This window comes from Eleginops maclovinus, chromosome 15 (genome assembly GCF_036324505.1).
Source record: "Eleginops maclovinus isolate JMC-PN-2008 ecotype Puerto Natales chromosome 15, JC_Emac_rtc_rv5, whole genome shotgun sequence".
In the NCBI taxonomy this organism is placed as follows: Eukaryota; Metazoa; Chordata; class Actinopteri; order Perciformes; family Eleginopidae; genus Eleginops; species Eleginops maclovinus.
The window spans coordinates 4,550,992-4,569,510 of NC_086363.1; the positions used below are offsets into that span (position 1 = coordinate 4,550,992).

The window sequence follows — 18,519 nt, forward strand, 5'->3', positions numbered from 1 at the left end:
TTTGGTGTTGGACACCTGTTATATCATATTCAGTTTTGCAGAGGCCCCTGAAGCACAAATGGAGACTTGACCTCTGTATAACAAAGCCAGAATAATGTAGAAGTTCCTACAATCCACAGGAATGTAAAAATGGCATTGTAAGGAGAACAAAAAACGTTCTCTCCTTTGTTGGCTTAATGGCATCTGTTCCCCCTCTCTCGCTGCAGATTGTTCTTCCCCCTCACCTGGACAACGTCCGGGACAAGCTGGCAGAAAACATCCACGAGCTGTGGGGGATGAACAAGATCGAACTGGGCTGGACCTATGGCAAGGTAAAGCTGCTATCCTTCATCACATTCTACACACATAAACACCCAGGGCATATATGGAAAGGGTGGGGGACAAAGATCTACCTGTGCCCTCTGCAGTAGGGTGCATGTTGATGGTTCATTAACTCTAATATCTCTGTCCTTCTTATGAGGTACATGACAGCAGGTTGGGTCTGTCTGCTGCTCCAGCTTAATGAAAAACAAGAAGGAATATTGTGTAGTTAAAGGGAAAGTACTTACTGTGAAGAATGTTATGACTGGCTTGAAAGCCGCAACACAATTAGGAGCAAACACAGGTTTATAGTCAATTAACCAAAGAGTTTCTTGTGATTACACAAAGAAAATGCCACAGCTTGGTCACAACAAAGACAGGGCCCCTTGGAGGTGGGAAGAGGAAGAGAGGAAGAGCAAGACTGCAGCCATCCTCAGGCCTTTTATGCAGGCCTTGATTAGGGGATGGATATCACCTGAGGGAGAGACTGCGCCTGCAGGGAGACAATCAGGGAAGGGTGGGAGACAAACACACACGAACAGACCTCCTGACATGTAGAAGAAGAAGACCAGAGTTCAGATTTGCTCACAATGAAACTGCTTCAGTTTGAGGAATAATAATGCTATAAGCTCAATTTGAGAAGGATTATAGAAAGCACAGAAAGTAAGCGTCTTCATCATAGCTATTTTATACCTGGTTTCTATCAAAGGGGCTGCTTGGTTTGAACCAGTTTTTTTCCTGGATTTGATGTCCCCACAAATATTAAGGTATCAGTGCTTCCTGATGTATAACACAAAAACATTTGCACAACTGGTGGAGGAGCATAAAAGCTCTACTCCAATAACAAAAAGATAAGAAATGGTTGAACTGCTACTCTCTATAACATAAGAAACCTCTGGCCCTTTTTGAATCTGTAATATCATTAAAGACCCTAAAGAAGGACCAAAACCAGCAGGTACTGGAAACGGATATAGTTTATAAATTGTACTTGGTATCACTATTTTACCGTCATCACTCTTCCTCCTCACTGCATGCCGTTAGAAGTCTGAACTCACGCGCTGCCTCTTGGTGGTCATCAGAGAATCATTTCCCTCTGAGGACGACGCCACAGCGGCCGTTTAACAAATTTAATGAGTGTCTAACCTTCCAAGCACATGCCATCCACATTAATTAAGACTGGGAGAAGGCTCCACTCAGGGGGCAGCCTCGGGTCTTACAGTTTATTAAGGAAAACATTTAGGTCCAAACAGATGCTCCGTATTTATTTTTCCTGTAACAAGCCTCAAAGAACTTTAAAAGAGATAGCACTGACTCCAGGCATCTTCCATCTTGGAGCCAGTGATATCTCAGCAACTATTTGGCAAGCAGGGTGATGACAGAGTTGGATGCCTGTTTATTGTTTGATATAAAGGTGCTTGGTATCGCTCGATCCTCTGTTGCACTTCAGTTTTATTAAATCTTTAAATAACTAAAGAATGAAGAGTATTAGGAGTCTGCAGCAGACCATTTCTTAGTGAACTGAATCACGGACAGCTGAGCAGCCTGCTACTATGACTCTTTTCTCTGAGCTGATTTAGGCTAATTTCTGCTTCAGTAAAAAAGTAACACCTGAGGCTGAAATTAGTCCAAGTGGAAAACCAGCAAAATTGCATCTGCAACCCTGACTGCAAATCAATTCGGCTATGGTCAATTTTTTGCTATTTTTCTGAATTCTAATCCATGCTTATTCATCTAATAAATGGAAGAAAAAGAGATAAATATTCCACCCTGTGACATGAAACGTACAGTAATGACGGCTTTTCTCCTCAGGTCCGTGATGACAACAAAAGACAGCACCCCTGCCTTGTGGATTTCGGAAAGCTGCCTGAAACTGAAAGAAACTACAACGTGCAGATGTCTAGTGAAACACTTAAGTAAGGCCGGGCAGTTTGCTAAATAATCCAATTACTTTTTCATGGAATAGCCTCTGCTGCTCGCTGAATGCTGCTAGGGTGCAGATTAAGGCCCAGATTAAAGCAGTGCTTGTAATGACTTGCATCTCTTGAGTGAATTCCAGTATTGATCTTCAAGAAAGCTTATTAGAGCCAACTTCTGAGTCATCTCACTGTAAGAAACATGTCTTTCTGCTCAATAAAGCCGAGTCAAATGCTCAATATGTGCCATTTATCCTCACAACAACATCCGGCTGTGCATAGTGTAACTATTGATCGACAAGGATTTATCTTTAAGGCTAATGAGCAGCGGTACAGATGAAGCAATCTCTCAGGATTCTGCTGGTGTAAGGAGGACGCATCAACAGTGAAGCGGGGTCTGAGTGTTTACATCAGTACTAGTCTGTATATATGTTTAGTTTTAATTGTCTCCTTCATCCTCAGGACCCTGTTGGCTCTTGGTTGCCATGTTGCTCAGGCTTATGTGAACGCTGAGGACGATCTGAAGAAAGTCAAACTTCCCAAAGAGTAAGTGAGCAATACTTTATATGATACCAACATAGATAATAGTTGTACATTTTATGAAGAAGAAGAAATGCTGAAGTACTTTTTGTATTTGTTGTCTTTCCTCTGCAGCTACATGATGTCTAATGGATATAAGCCTGCGCCACTGGACCTCTCTGACGTGAAACTGAATGCAGGTCAGGAGGTTCTGGTTGATAAACTGGCTGAGAATGCACACAATGTGTGGGCCAAAGACAGAATCAAACAAGGATGGACCTATGGCATCCAGCAGGTAACAGTCATTCATCTTTACATTTAAAAAGGGAAAGGCAGAACCGTTGTCTTTTTAAACTAAAGTAATAATAAAGCAGGTCTTTTTCTGGAGAACCTTTTATGTGTATTCTTTGTTTGTCCTTACATACTACTTGCTTGATTCCTCTCTTATGTTAGCATATTTTTCTGGTTTGTTTCAGGATTTAAAGAGCAGGCGTAATCCTCGCCTGGTGCCGTACGCTTTACTGGACGAGCGCACTAAGAAATCTAACAGAGACAGTCTGAGAGAGGCTATCAGGACCATGGTTGGATATGGATATGACATCGACCCCCCAGACCAGGAGGGTAAGAACAGTTCCTTTCATTATTATTGTTATTCGTTTCTGAGGAACCTACAATAAAACCATCTGCAGGCGTGGCTGTATTCTTTATTGATCCCAAGTTGGGAAGTTACCTAATAAGTATCAATTTTTCCTGCCTCTCCCATCTCTAGCTCTCCACACGCTGGATGATCAGAACATCGAAACCATCCGCTTTTTCCGTGTGGAGCAGACGTACTCCTTGAAGACGGGGAAGTGGTACTTTGAGTTTGAGGCGCTGAGTGGAGGAGACATGAGGGTCGGCTGGGCCAGACCCGGCTGCAGGCCCGATGTGGAACTGGGGACGGACGACCAGGCCTTCGTGTTCGATGGATACAAGGTAAACCAGCTTTGATGGGACATTTTATACCTTTTAACTTCAGATGGAAACCATTATTTTTCCATTATCATTGCTTTAATAAGGCTCAACTAGTAAGATAATTGGCCTGGTGAAAAGTCATTTGAGTTATAAAGGACCTTATTAATAAGTAATTGTGCAGTAAAAATCATGCTTTGTCAATGACAAAGATTTTGCTTTCGCTATAGGGTCAATATTTGACGAGGTCATAAAATATCCTGCAAAAACATTTAAAGCTCTCTTGTTTTTTCCAAAGGGTCGCCGTATGCACGCAGGCAGCCGCTACTTCGGACAACCTTGGAAAAAGGGCGACGTGGTCGGTTGCATGATCAACATGGAGGACAAATCCATGATTTTCACTCTGAACGGAGAGCTCCTGATCACCAGCAAGGGCTCCGAGCTCTGCTTCACCGACTTTGAGACGGAGGACGGTGAGGGCTCCATATTCCAGTGATTGTTGGAGCTAAAGTTATTCATTTATTCTGTCTGTGTTTCCTCCACAGTATCTCTAGAGGTAGGAAGGGGTTTGTTTGGCATGAGGCAAAACAGTAGGAAATGCTAGTGATGTTGGAAGTCCATTGTGGCTTTGGCCAATGACTAAATGAACATCCTTTAGAAACAGACACAGAAAAGGTAAAGTTAAGTAATTGTTGTGGTTGATGTACCGATGCATTCTGCTGTATGCACAATTTACAAACTGTTTACATGATTGTTCACTGATATACATTTCAAAAGACTTTTTCATCTGACAAGAACTTATAGAATAGTGTTAGTAGTTTAAATATATTCATTTAAGTGGGCATAGACACGTTTTTGCTACTACTTTCTTTGCTTAGCAGGCTCAATTCACTCCAAAAAGCCGGTATGTGGTATGCCGTATATGCGGTGTTGCCAACTTGTGTCAGTGAAAGAAGTTAGCAGTGGCCGAAAAAGTTTCCCAGATGACACTAGATGCTCATTCATATGGTTGCGATGTCATCCTACATTTTTTTGCATAATGTTTAGGGGGTTGTTTCAGTGTCAGTGAGGGAAAGCCTCCCTATGCACGACTCAAGAGGAAAGGCAGAGACCTCAGGCTGTTGGCAGACGAGCAGTGGATAGTAATTGCTGTGAGCAGCATTGGAATGAGGGGAAAAGTAGTCTATTGCCACTTTAATACATTCCCCTTTTTCCTTCATTGTATGTCCCGAGGTATTTTCTTGCCAAGGTTTTTTAAAACACCACAATAATTAAATGTTACTCTTGAGGGCAGGAAGACGGATCACGTCGTCCACTGTAGGAAAAAAACTCTGAGTAACTTTTTAACTAAATGTGCAAAGAAAGGTGTCCAACTTTGTAAAACAAAGGAACCTCTTATTTGGCAAAGGATGGCATGACAGAATGACATTTCATTCTTAGACCAATATTGACTTGGCAAGCCCATAAATGTCTCCTAAATCTCCTCCAGGTTTCATCCCCGTGTGCAGTATGGGCATCGGACAGGTCGGACACATGAACCTGGGCAAGGACGCCAGCACTTTCAAGTACTACACCATGTGTGGACTCCAGGAGGGCTTCGAGCCCTTCGGTGTGAACATGAACAGAGACATCACCATGTGGTTCAGCAAGCGCCTGCCTACCTTTGTCAACATACCCAAAGATCACCAGCATATCGAGGTGATTAAACATCATTATTATTGTCCTATTATGTTTGTTGCAACAGATATTCTCGTTCAGAGATTAGTAACACGCAGCTTTGATAAAAAAGTGACTTTTATTTTTCTCTAATATTATTTTTGGGCATTTATCCCTTTTTATATGACAGTGGAATTGAAGACAGTATGGAAGAGAAACTCCCTATGCAGGACTTGGATTTCAGCCTTGCAGACTAAAACAAAACCTATATAACAAATTATACAAAAGCATAAAAGAACCCCTTTAAACCCCGGTTGTTGTGGGTATACTGCATGCTCTGGGCAATATGAACTTTGGCCAGTTCTCTAACTTTCTCTATGCATACCAACATGGCTGTATTGGATAGTGCTGCTGGAGGTGATGGAACTATTGATGTTGCGTATTCATCCACTTCTTTGAAGATTCATTCACTCTCTCCCTCTGATTCATAACTCCTCAGGTGACGAGGATTGACGGCACAGTGGACAGCCCTCCCTGTCTGAAGGTCACCCACAAGACGTTCGGCACGCAGAACAGCAACAGTGACATGACCTACTGCAGACTGAGCATGCCAGTGGAGTTCTACTCTGCAGACAAGATCCTGGACGACTCGCTGAAACTCAGGTCACTGTCACAGCACTGAAGAATGTTTGTGTCAGATTGATTAATTAAATGATTTGGTGCAATATACTAAATACTCGTTGTGTTCTTATAACTTGCTTCTGTAAATATGTGTCTCTGCAGCCATCTTCCAAAAGAAGATGGAACTGTTGACTATGGAAGCATCACAACTGTAAATCCAGTCTCCACAAATACAACTCTAGAAACATTGTTTATTGGTGACTGCCCTCTCTAATTATCCAGTTTGTTTCTGTGTGTTTTTTTAATGGCAGTACTACCACTCAGTGCGAGTGTTTGCCGGACAAGACCCTGCTTCAATCTGGGTGGGCTGGGTCACACCGGACTATCATTTCTATAGCAAGAACTTCGGCCTCAACAAGATGCGAAGAGTCACCGTCACCCTGGGAGACGAGAGAGGGCGGGTACACGAGAGGCAAGCTCACTTTTATTTTAATTTCTGGGTTTTATAGGACATCATAAAAGTGTAATGTAGATGGGGAAGTCAGCAGTTTTAGTGTGTGCAGTGTTCTCTAAGGAAATTAGGGATTTCCGAGGAATATCAGATATGAGCCAGCATACAGTTATTTAGGGAAGGTCATACAGTATTGTTTAAGTAGTCTCGGCGTGGATCCTGTTCTGTACGAGGCCTTAAAGTGTTTTTTTAGATATTAATCATTTAAACATGTTTGTACAATTTTACCAAACCCTTTTTCAGTCATTTGCAACACACACCCTTTCAAATTTTGTTTAATTTCACGTACATTTAATTAATCCATGATAATATGGTAGACCTACTGTATGATGCATGATCATTTTAAAAAGATAAAACATGTTTTTTTAGGAAAGAAATAATAATAGTTGGATAATTGTGAGTGAATGCAGTTCTGGCTAAAAGTATATTGGACATTAACTTCATCCAAAGTATTTCATAGCCTCTGTCCAAATAGCAAATCATTGTTGATTAACAAACATGTATGGTTGTAAGTTGCCATACTGATAATCTAAAGTATGACCTTTTAATGGCACTGCATCTTTAGCTGAAAAGAGCTCTGTCTGTAACGAGAAAGTATGATGGGACGAAAGTCAACACAGATTGATGTGTCTGCACAAACCTAGTTATGTTTGATTTGCTGCCCTGGGCTTTGTAATTTTTAAATGGGTCTATGCTTGCTGAGCTCGTTTCCTGCTGTTGTGGCTGCAGTGTGCAGAGGAGCAACTGCTACATCGTGTGTGGAGCGGACGCCATCGACCCGTCCTCCTCCAGCCGCTCCAACTCTGACCTGGAGATCGGCTGCATGATCGACCTGGCCACTGGCCTCGTCTCCTTTACTGGCAACGGCAAGGAGCTGTCCACATCCTATCAGGTAAAGATAATAGCACAGACGTTTGGGGGACAGTCTGCCTCATAAACTTCAGTAAGTGCACTTTATCATTCTTTCTCCAGCAGTAAATATACAGTCTTTCTCCTCTGTATTCCTTACAGTTGGCATGCAGTTTTATTGTCTATTCAAACTGGAGAAAGCATGTTAAAATGTTTTTAAAATTCTGCTTCTAGTCTCAACTCTATTATATACAGAGTTTGGGAACTTTTGAGTGTTTCATTGTAATAAAATCTTTGGTGTGATTCCACTCAGACATAATTGTACCGCATGCACACACATTTAAGAAAACACTCTCCCTTTTTTCTTCCCCTTGGGTGATTTGAACACATTTGCACTGCAGTAAATTAGCCCTGCAGAAAGGCTGTTGGGAAAATACACCATTAAATTCTCATTGGTTTTCAATTCAAGAGTCTCCACAAAGACAGACATCTGCTCAGTAATCCTCGCCTTGCCTCACTGATCTCGCAGTTTAACAAATCAAATCGAATACCTGACTAGACGACAAAATGATGCCTTTAGAAGATCTGTCTCCCAAGTTTTCTTCACTTCTGTGTCTCTGTTACTGTCTTTTCTTTCTTCTTTGTTCTTCTCAGGCCTTGAGTTAGTCTTGAATTAAAAAAAGGAAGCCTTCTGAGGGAGTCGGTAGGCTTTAACTTGATGAAAAGCTATCGGTCTTGTTATGGCTTCAGTTGATTTAGTGCCTTTGTATTTTTCTTGAGTCTTAAATGGCTACACCAATGGCTAGTTATTGAACCTCGATTCAAAACTCCAGCTAACCCCTGAGCTTAGAGGCTAAAATGCCTTGTGCAATGTGTTGGATTTGAATACAGAACAGACCCTAGAAAGAGCTTTTGCTCACCACAAGAAATCCGAATTTGAATAAGAGCTTGGACTCAGCTGAAAGGTTAGCACAGAGCTGACTTTGTTTCATTTGGATGTCTTGATGAATCCCATGAATCTAAAAGAGTAAATCTCTGATGTTGATGACTGAGCTGTGTTTTGTTTCAGGTGGAGCCAAATACCAAGCTGTTCCCAGCTGTGTTCGTACGCCCCACCAGTGCAAACCTCTTCCAGTTTGAATTTGTCAAGATCAAGGTGTGTGTCGAAAAGCACCTGTTCCATTCATCTGTTAACATTGTTTCCTTTATAAAATATTGTCCCTTTTTTATATTATCTCTGTCTTCTCCCTCTGCTCCCAGGATGCCATGCCGCTCTCGTCTGCCATATTTAAGAGTGAGCACAGGAACCCGGTGCCGCAGTGCCCACCTCGTCTGGATGTGCAGACCATCGTGGCCGTGCTGTGGAGCCGCATGCCCAACACCTTCCTCAGGGTGGAGGCAGCTCGAGTCAGCGAGAGGCACGGCTGGGTGGTGCAATGTCTGGAACCGCTGGAGATGATGGCCGTGCATATTCCCGAGGAGAACAGGTGTGCAAACGAGGATGTGATGTAGCCTTAGAACAGAACTCTAAACACCTTAGTCTGCTTTATAGAATATCTAGAAAAGGAAACTGAAAAGTGGTGGGGACTTTTGCTAGGCATTACTAATGAATGCAGTTTCATTTTGGTGTTGGTAATGTGCAGTTTAAATGGTGTAAATAGTTCTTCATTACCCCATTGAACCCCTTTCTCCCAGGTGTTTGGACATCCTGGAGTTATCTGAGCTTGAAGGCCTGAGAAAGTTCCACTACCACACTCTGAAGCTGTACTGCGCCCTCTGCGCGCTGGGAAACACCCGCGTTGCTCACGCCCTCTGCAGCCACTTGGACCAATCACAGCTCCTCTACACCATCGACAACCAGTACCTGTCCGGCATGCTGAGGGAGGGCTTCTACAATGTCCTGATCAGGTGTGGTATTTGCTGTTGATTTAAATATAACATTATAATCTGAATTTTGTTATACATTTTTCCTGCAGTTTGGGAAATGAAATAGATTTGTCTGCAATTGAACAATAAAAGACAACTATTTGTTAAAAGTGACTCAACTTTGGGCCGTTTGAAATATTTCTACTAATGAGTCATAAGGGATTAACGATGCCAGTATTATGACTTATCACAACATCTACTCACAATTTACAAAAAGTGACTGAGCTGAACTCTAAATTAGTCATAATAAATCTCAATTATACCTCGATGTATAATCCCGCCTCTCATTTTCTCACATAATGTCAGTGAATTCTCAGCTGAACCCCAGATGCACATAATTAGTATAAATCCTAGAATGTGAATTTCCCCTGCGTCTCTCAAGACAAAGTGCTTTCTTCCATTATCACAGAACAAACAGCATTAAAAGAGGGTGTTAACATCTCTGTGGGTGGAGAGTTTTGTTTTAAAAACTATTATTATGGGCCACGATGTGTTTGAGAACTCAGTGTTTCTGCAGCTTGTCACGTAATTGCTGACTCACTGGTATTGATCAACAGCCCTGTCACCTCCCACAGATGCATTATGGTAATTCTGGGCTGTGGGGCTATACAAATCTTAGTAATTGCACATTTATACCACTTAGGGAGCTTATTTTTAGGACTAGAATAGTGAATGGTTATTTCCTGATAAGCATAATGGCCTATGCCTCCAGATGTGTGCGATGATTGAAGTCGTTCTTTTTCTCGTTGTCAGCATTCATCTTGAGACGGCTAAGGAGGCCCGCCTAATGATGAACAACGAGTTCATCATCCCTGTGACCGCGGAGACTCGCTCCATCAAACTGTTCCCTGACGAGTCCAAGCGGCACTCACTGCCTGGTGTGGACCTGAGCACCTCCCTCAAGCCTCGAGTTAACTTCTCTCCCGTCGGCATCATTAACACGAAGCGCCAGCAGTTCCTGTACAGTCCGGAGATCCCTCTGGGCAGCCTGAAGGAAAAAGCCATCAGCATGCTCACCGAGGCCGTGCAGGGCGGAGGAACACACATCCGAGACCCGGTAGGCGGCAGCGTGGAGTACCAGTTCGTCCCCATCCTGAAGCTGATCGGGACGCTGTTAATCATGGGAGTCTTGACCAGCGAGGAGGTGAGGATGATCCTCCTCCTGATCGCTCCCAACGTGTTCGGGGAGGCCAAGGAAGGCGAGGAGGCCAAGGGGGACGAGGTGGCCGTGGCGGGGGAGAAAGAGGAAGTGAGCAAGAACGAGGAGAAGGCTGTGGAAGCGGGAGAGGACGAGACCAAAGAGAGTAAACCGCTCATCAAAGGTCTGCTGGAGAAGTCCCTGCCCGAGCCCGTCAAACGCCAGGTGGTGATCAACATTCACACACATTTCAGACATTACATTGGACAGAGCTGCATATTACCAAGTCCATCAATTCATATTCTAAGATTTTAATTAGATTTAAATCCCCCCATCTTATTTCCCTTCATCTGATTTGCTTCACTTATTCCTCTTTTATTAGGAATTCAGCACTTTTATGAATTATATCTCCCAGAGAAGTGACTGCATGAGTGCAGAGGAAGGCAGGGCTTGAATACTAATGCTCCTATCAATGACAACGAGTCCACACTGCTGAAAATAGAGACTGATAATCTCTTTGAAATGGCAGTAATAGTTAGGGTTTCTCTCTGTTTAACATACAGAACAACATTCAGTCAGTTTATATGAAAACCATCCCTAAAAAAACCCATGAACCATTTCTGAGAGTCAGAGGGAGACACTTTTACTTCTCGGTGTTCTCTAGATGGCCATTCTTGCTAATTTATGTCTTGTTTCCAGATGTGCGAGCTGCTGCACTACTTCTGTGACTGCGAGCTGAAGCACCGCATCGAGTCCATCGTGTCCTTCTCAGACAGTTTCGTGTCCAAGCTGCAGTACAACCAGAAGTTCCGCTACAACGAGCTGATGCTGGCGTTCAACATGTCCGCCGCCGTCACTGCCAAGAAGACCAAAGAGTTTCGCTCTCCGCCGCACGAGCAGGTAATCTACCGCAGTGGGACAAACAACCTAGGGGAAACTGTTTACAACCTGTTGGAGATGTGATTTCTGTTCAAGGTGATTTGAGGTATTAAAAAGGGACAAAACTCCCCAAAAAATCTCCTGATCCTTTGGGGGTAAAAAGAATCAATAACCTTGACTGGGACATAGTGAAAGAAAGAGATCAGAGCACAGGGTTTTATTGTTTCCTAACTTTTTCTCCCCCCTCTAGCAGGAAAAAATAATTACCATATGGGAGACAATATAGCGGCAGAGCTAGCTGTAGGGTGGAAGCTACATCTCTGGAATATATAACTTTGGTATACGAGCGAAAAACTGAGAGCTTCTCCTGGCAGCACTGTGCTTATTCAGCATTATATGAGCTCATTTGGCAGCGGCTTGAATGCAACGGACGTTCAATTATAAGTAAAAGGTCCAACCTCCAGCTTTAACTTTATCTCCAGCTGGTTTTCCCAAAGGGTTCATTGGGCCGTATGTGAGGCTAAATTGAACTGTGAGTGAGTTGACTGTGCATCGAGAGTTAAACAGCTGACATTTAAGAGTCCAAAATAGTTTTCAGTCCCACTATTTTTGCATTACACTGTGTTGGAATTCAATGCAGACAGGATTCACTGTGTGGGAATCTTTAAAAACAACATTAATGTTCTGCTTTTTTAAGTTGGCCTTGCAATGTTCCAAAACAGAGTATTAATTTAAAGCAACACAAAATGTTACATAAAGAGAAATACCTGTGAGCAGATTCTGAGAGGAAATGAAACCAGCTTTAGTACAGTCTGTGCTATCTGAAACAGACCAAAATAATCTCCTGAGGTTTATATTCTCATAGCAGATGTTGAAGCAATCTGACTTTTTCTCTTAAGAGGTCAGACTCAGGTTCCCTTTTGCCATCAGAGCAGTGGTCACTCTGGAGGCAGCCTCTTTTTATTTTGATCCACATTCACTCCTCCACCAGGGTGGTTGTGAAGTCCATAATTGAGATGAAATCTTAATGACTTTTATAATGTATAACCATAACATCTGCCTGCATATATTTACAAACTCTACTATTATGTGTACATACGAGAAATAATAAACATTATATGAACTCACAATTAAGTAATTATTTTAACCGTTGGATAATGGAAACCCATACTTTTCAAACTGAATTAATTTCTTCCGCTCTCTTTTTTCTGAAATGAGTTTAAATATTCCATGTCAACCTGTGATTGCGTATTTCCCTTTCTTGGCTAACTAGAACACCCAGTAAATCATGTCCATTGATCTCAGTTCTCCCTCACGGCCCTGTGTTCAGTGTTTTCCAGCCCTGTGTGTAATACCTGTGTGTCAGCACACCGAAGAGCCAGGAGCTCAGATCTTTGTAGCTAATGACTTGTCCCCGTTCAACATCCATATCTCTTTTAGTGTGTCTCCGAGTAGAAGAGGAAAAGAGGGCTACAACATTATTCTCCCTGCCCATTAGCCAGAAAGTCTCAGCAGTTTCTTTTCTTGCTTGTGTTCAGAGACTTTGCTTGTGTGTTGAGAGTCCCTGCAGTGCCTTAAAGATGTTTAGATCTGCACCACTGCAAAGCTTTCATGTTCAAAAACAGTTTTAATTGCTCTTTCTCTGAGCTGCACACCCTCGCAGATAACCACAGCCCTACAGCCACACTCTGATCCCTGAGAAATAAGCGGTGTAGTGGTCAGCAGCAGGTGTATGCTGTAGGCGCCCTGCCAGGAATAGACATCAGAAAAGCCTAAACTGGACTCTGCATTTGCTTAGCCGAGTGAAGCAGCTCATGTAACTTTAGTCTGACATCCAGCAAACACAGCACTTAGAATAAAATAACATTAAAGCGATTTCTAAATCATGTCATATATGCTAGGCTTGATTTAAAAAGCGTCATACTGTTCCTCACTGCATTGATCAGACGGATACTATTGAAAGTTTCTGTCTGAGCTCTCACTGCAGGAGGCTACACAGGTTTCTGCTATTGAGTCATGGCTCCGAATATTAATGGTGCTTCTCTCTCTGTATGCCGTCATTCTTTCACACACTTGGAGGCTTATTTCTCACTCCTTCTCCTCTTCCCTCCTGCTCTCTCAAACATTTATATTCCCATCGCTACTCCCTCCTTCAAACCTCATTTATATGTTTGTCTGTTTCCTGCAGATCAATATCCTGCTGAATTTCAGTGCAGGCGAGGATTGCCCCTGTCCGGAGGTGATCCAGGAGGAACTCAACATCTTCCACGAAGAATTGCGACTCCACTGTGGTAGAGTCCGACGGCTCGCTCTGCTTTATTCTTTACGAATGTTGTTGATGTCGATTCAGGGATGTTAATAATTCAATAAATTGCAGCCCATGCAGGGTATATTAGACTTCTAGAGAGGCTAATTTGCAGGCTTTTAAGAAATGATATACACATCATAAAACGGTCGATTACAGGCATATAAACTGTATTCCTGCCAAAGAGGATTAACCGAATATTGTTAAACTGCTTTAGTGACTCCTTTTACTGTTAGATTTTTTTTTATAAATGAACTGAATAGGCCATTAACACACTCGAAAATCACATTTTATTAATTAGAAACTGAAGATATCTTCTCACACAAAGTGATTCTTCTTGATCTTTGACTGAAATAAGTAGGGTAAAGAGGGATGTTTGTACTGTACTCATTATATGCCTCACATTGACGTTGGCATGATGTAGTATTGGCACCGAAGTAAACAACAACATACTTGTCTTAGTCTAGTCTTAACACACAAGACTTAGCCGGTTTTGATATAGATTCATCGGAAGGACAGTACCACTAACTTGGTATTGACATGTCTGAATGTCTGACAGAAATGTGTTTCCCCTTGCAGGAATTCCCATTGAGGAGGAAGAGGAAGAGCAGGACACTTCGATAAAAGGCCGTCTCCTCGCTTTGCTCTACAAGATCAAAGGTCCACCTCAGAAACCCGAGGCAGAACCAACGGAGAAGGAACAGGCCGCTCCCAGTAAGTATCTCTCATCCACAAAGATCATCTCTGAAACAGTGAGCATTTTAAATTGATTTAAATCCACTGTAAAGAGATTAAGGACCAGATGCCGAGACAAATTAACCTCTAAAGTATTAAGTAATCCCTTGATGCTTGACCAATGAGCTGTCCAACACACAAGCCTGTTTGCAATAGGCTTAACATTCTTAAAAACTGGGTAAAAATAACTTCAAACGCATGTTTTTACAATCTTTTCCATCTGACACTGGTGGGTACTTGGACTCTGATTGCATAGGATGATACAGGTAGCAGTGGGACACTTAACTTTCCACTCAGTGCTTCACAACTTGCACACGATCGAACCGTTGTTGCATCAACTTCTCCTCTGATCGCATCGAGAGCTTCAGTATGGTTTGATGGAAAGGCAGTAAACCGCAACACACTTTAAATCTTTCTTTGAAGTTCATTCAACATTTTCATTAAACATTAAATTGGTATCGAGAAATCTTGAAATAGGCACAGATGTATCCATCATAAATGACACTGAACATGACACACCGCCTGGGTTCTGGTTTAACAAGTTTTCAGCTTGGACCTGGGGGGGTCAATGGTTTCAATATTCTCTTCTGCTGCCCTTTGCTGAAAGCATGGCTGGGTTCTGTTTCGAATAATGGAGGACTAATGGACAGCTCCACCGCAGGACGCTGCTTTACATTTTAATGCCTTACTCCAGCGTCCCACACCTAGCCTGCATCATTGAAATGTTTCAGAGGCCGAAAGATGATGTAGTGGGACATCTACATCAGATTTGAGATAATATAGAAGTAGATAGAATAAATGATGACTGTGGAAACAAGCTACTCCTTTTCCAACCAATTCTACAATAAAAAAGGTATATTAAAAGTTATATTAATGTCTTATATGTACATTTAGCATCAGCTTCCTATTGTATAATCTGAGTGACGGGAAAATCAATCAACTGCTTTTTCTTTGGGATTACAAATAGTACTGTTGGGCCATAATTCAATATGACATGACATAGAATGTACAATCAACAGTACAGCCCAGCTAGAGTTTGCTAAAATAACATCTTAGAGTAGCTCTGAAACATTTCATATTGCCTGTTTGTGGTCATTTACACATTAGCTTGCAGTCAGGGTTGTTTTTTGTGTTAGTGATGACTCCCATGGTTGTTGGTGTTTGAGATAAAGCAGAGCAGATGTGAATCAGTGAGACATTCACCTTCAGGGCAGCTGTCTCTCTCTCTGCACCCGTCTGTCTCTCATTAGAATTCTGCTCCAATCTGACCCTTTGTTTGCCACAGATGTTGGACTGTTTGACTTGAACACCAAAAGTTCAGCGATAGCTTTGGAATTACAATGTTATCGTTCAGAGAGGTTCAGCCTCCGCCTCTCTGTGCATCGCTGCAGTTCACTGAGTTCCTCTGTCAGGGTGCCAAGTTCAACTTAATAGCCTTTAGCATAAGAACACATTGTTAAGGAAATAAACACAAAGCATTTGTTGTTAAGACTCAGGCTGTGACCGGGGTCCCAGAAGAACCTCATTTTATCTCTCCAATCAAATTACTTACTTCTCTTTCCAAGGCTGGCATCCCAATCCCCCTGTGACATCCTGAAAATATGTTTTCCCAGGTTTCATGGTCCACTATCGGTGCCATGTTTTATTGTGGTTTTCTGTGAGATTAAAGTTTGATGAGGCCCTAGCACTCAGATTCAAAGGATCGCCCAGACATAACACCTTGTATCTTCTGTTTTCTCCCCTAGAGTTTCATTCTCATCTGTCTCTTTATATCTATCTTGTGCTCTATTTTTAAATGCATGTCACTGTTCAAAAAAAGAAACCTTTCTTATGTGCCTTGGGAACAGAGCCCACAGCTGTTTCTTTAAGGTCCTTGGAAACAGTAAAATACATTCTCTTCTAGAGTGTGAAAAGTTTCAATAATAATCAAAAGTCAATAATCCCCGAACCCTTACTACAACTAACTCTAGGAAGAAAAGTTTGAGGGTAAAAGTAGCTATTTTACTGACGAGTGATGGACTTAATTGTGGGTTGTACAATGCGTTTCCTGTATTAAAATACTCCCATTGTTTGAAGGTGTAAAATAGCTGTCTGATGCAGTGCATGACGGCACCGGGAGCAGATCTTAAAGTATGGTTTCAGACAGAGCGTTTTATTTTCAGACAGACATCATTTGTGTTTTATATGTATTCTATAAAATTGTACCTTGAAATAACTCTCAAAAGGCCCCAAAGTTATTTTAAATGTGCAACTCAACTGTTAAATATAATATATGATAATAGTGACGATTTGTAACGTAGTATTAATCATTAAACTATCTGGGATTATATTGGAACTGAAAGCTCCCCCTTCCAAAAAGTAAATTAAATTTAGTCACATTATGATGATAATGCATCTCATAGATCCAGGGGAGGGAAGCAGAGTTTGGCTATACTGTTAGCCACAGCCTGTAAGGCCTGCTGCAGATCAATAGAGTGAGTCTGCAGAGCACTGAAGCTCTGCCTCTCCACAGAGTTCTGCCCTTTTTTGATTTAAAGTTAATAATAATAACTCTGTTGCATGTCCAAATTGCACCAGCTTTGACACTACAGGTCCTTAGTTCTCTACCAATACACCAGCCAATTGTCAGGTTGATTAAATCAGCTGTTCTGGAGAAAGGCAATGGTCATGCATACATGCCTTCACAAGAGATTCCCTGCTTTATAGTTAGCTGAGCGGCCTTTTCATGTCAGAGATAAGTGGTGGTCAAGTAATCACTAAAGTATTAGCCTCGGATAATAAGAATCTGCATGATCTCTACCTGCTCTCTACTGATATTAATGTAGTGCATGTTCCCACTTCCCCAGCCAACCTGAAGGAGCTGATCTCTCAGACCATAACCAGCTGGGCTCAAGAGTCTCACATCCAGGACCCAGAGCTGGTCCGAGTGATGTTCAGCCTGCTGCGGAGGCAGTACGACGGCATCGGGGAGCTGCTCCGCACCATGAGGAAATCCTACACCATCAGTGCCGCCTCCGTGCAGGATGCTATCAACCTGTTGGTGTCTCTGGGTCAGATCAGGTCTCTGCTGTCAGTGCGCATGGGAAAGGAAGAGGAGAAACTCATGATCGATGGACTCGGGTAAGAAAATGTGTCAATATGAATGCAGTGGGTAATAGTTATCACGACATAGTTGAGCACATTGTTGCAGAAACTTTTTTCAATAAGCTGTGACATATTGTCTGGAGACGTTTGCCTGTACAAAACATCATGACCTTCACAAGTGACTCTCTTCTGTACCATAGCGACATCATGAACAACAAAGTTTTCTACCAACATCCCAACCTGATGAGGGTGCTGGGCATGCATGAGACCGTCATGGAGGTCATGGTCAACGTGCTGGGTGGAGACAAGTTGCAGGTACGAATCATGACCCCATTAGGACTTTCTTTTAGCCGTGCTCGGTACAACCCATTGCTATCTAGTTGTTAATGCCCTAAAAAACAAATACTTGACATTTCTCGCCTTGGAAATGTCGACGCCTTAATGACTTCTGATCAGTGCTGATTTTAAAGTTCAAGTACTTTCAATTGAGATTGCCCTTGTCAGCTTGTTGACTTTCTCTTTAATAACCCCCCCAAACTGCAGGGGTTTTATGGAAAGAATTTACTTTACTCCACATTTTTGTAAGAACTTTAAAGATTTCCTGTGGAGTTTTACACAAGGGTTATGGAGACATTATTTATATGAGTTGGTCCCACATGTTGTTGTTGACATGATACAAATTCTGCCAATGGTTTCAAACTCATTCCGCTGATCCACAGATGCCAGTAGGCCTAATGCTCTAAGAAAAGCAGCAATATGCTAACGAGTAGAAATGGATGTTAGCATTGCAGGATTATGAAAAAGTAAAAAAGAAAATGCATTAAGAATGTTTCATGAGGAAGGAAATGCATTCAAGACATTAGTTAGACTTAAGATACTGAGTGTTTTGTTAGGTAACTCTAAATATAAACACAACTTTTTTGTTGTTTGCAAGACAAATCCACAGGGAGCCGTTACAATGAATTTTTTACTGAGAAAGCTAGTTTAAATAATGAACCATAACAGCAGCTCCCTCAAAAAGTTCTTACTCCCATGTTAGTAAAGTTTTGGAAGTTGAAAGTAGTAAAAAAATATATATATATATTTTAGTTTGTGGTTTGAATCCAGTGAAAAGCTGTGACAGCGGGAAGTG

At 42.0% G+C, this 18,519-nt stretch overlaps 1 protein-coding gene across 1 annotated transcript in view; it reads left to right on the forward strand.

The window, feature by feature from the left end:
- ryr3 (ryanodine receptor 3) overlaps positions 1–18,519 on the forward strand; it is a 94,355-nt gene that overhangs the window by 38,735 nt on the left and 37,101 nt on the right. Inside the window, 21 exon segments of the mRNA XM_063901676.1 lie at positions 207–311; positions 2,110–2,213; positions 2,676–2,759; positions 2,868–3,027; positions 3,209–3,353; positions 3,502–3,707; positions 3,982–4,156; positions 5,173–5,381; positions 5,839–6,002; positions 6,123–6,171; positions 6,272–6,432; positions 7,201–7,363; positions 8,390–8,476; positions 8,581–8,807; positions 9,016–9,228; positions 10,000–10,609; positions 11,084–11,284; positions 13,452–13,554; positions 14,148–14,282; positions 17,150–17,423; positions 17,588–17,702. Coding sequence (XP_063757746.1) covers positions 207–311; positions 2,110–2,213; positions 2,676–2,759; positions 2,868–3,027; positions 3,209–3,353; positions 3,502–3,707; positions 3,982–4,156; positions 5,173–5,381; positions 5,839–6,002; positions 6,123–6,171; positions 6,272–6,432; positions 7,201–7,363; positions 8,390–8,476; positions 8,581–8,807; positions 9,016–9,228; positions 10,000–10,609; positions 11,084–11,284; positions 13,452–13,554; positions 14,148–14,282; positions 17,150–17,423; positions 17,588–17,702 — 3,690 coding nt within the window.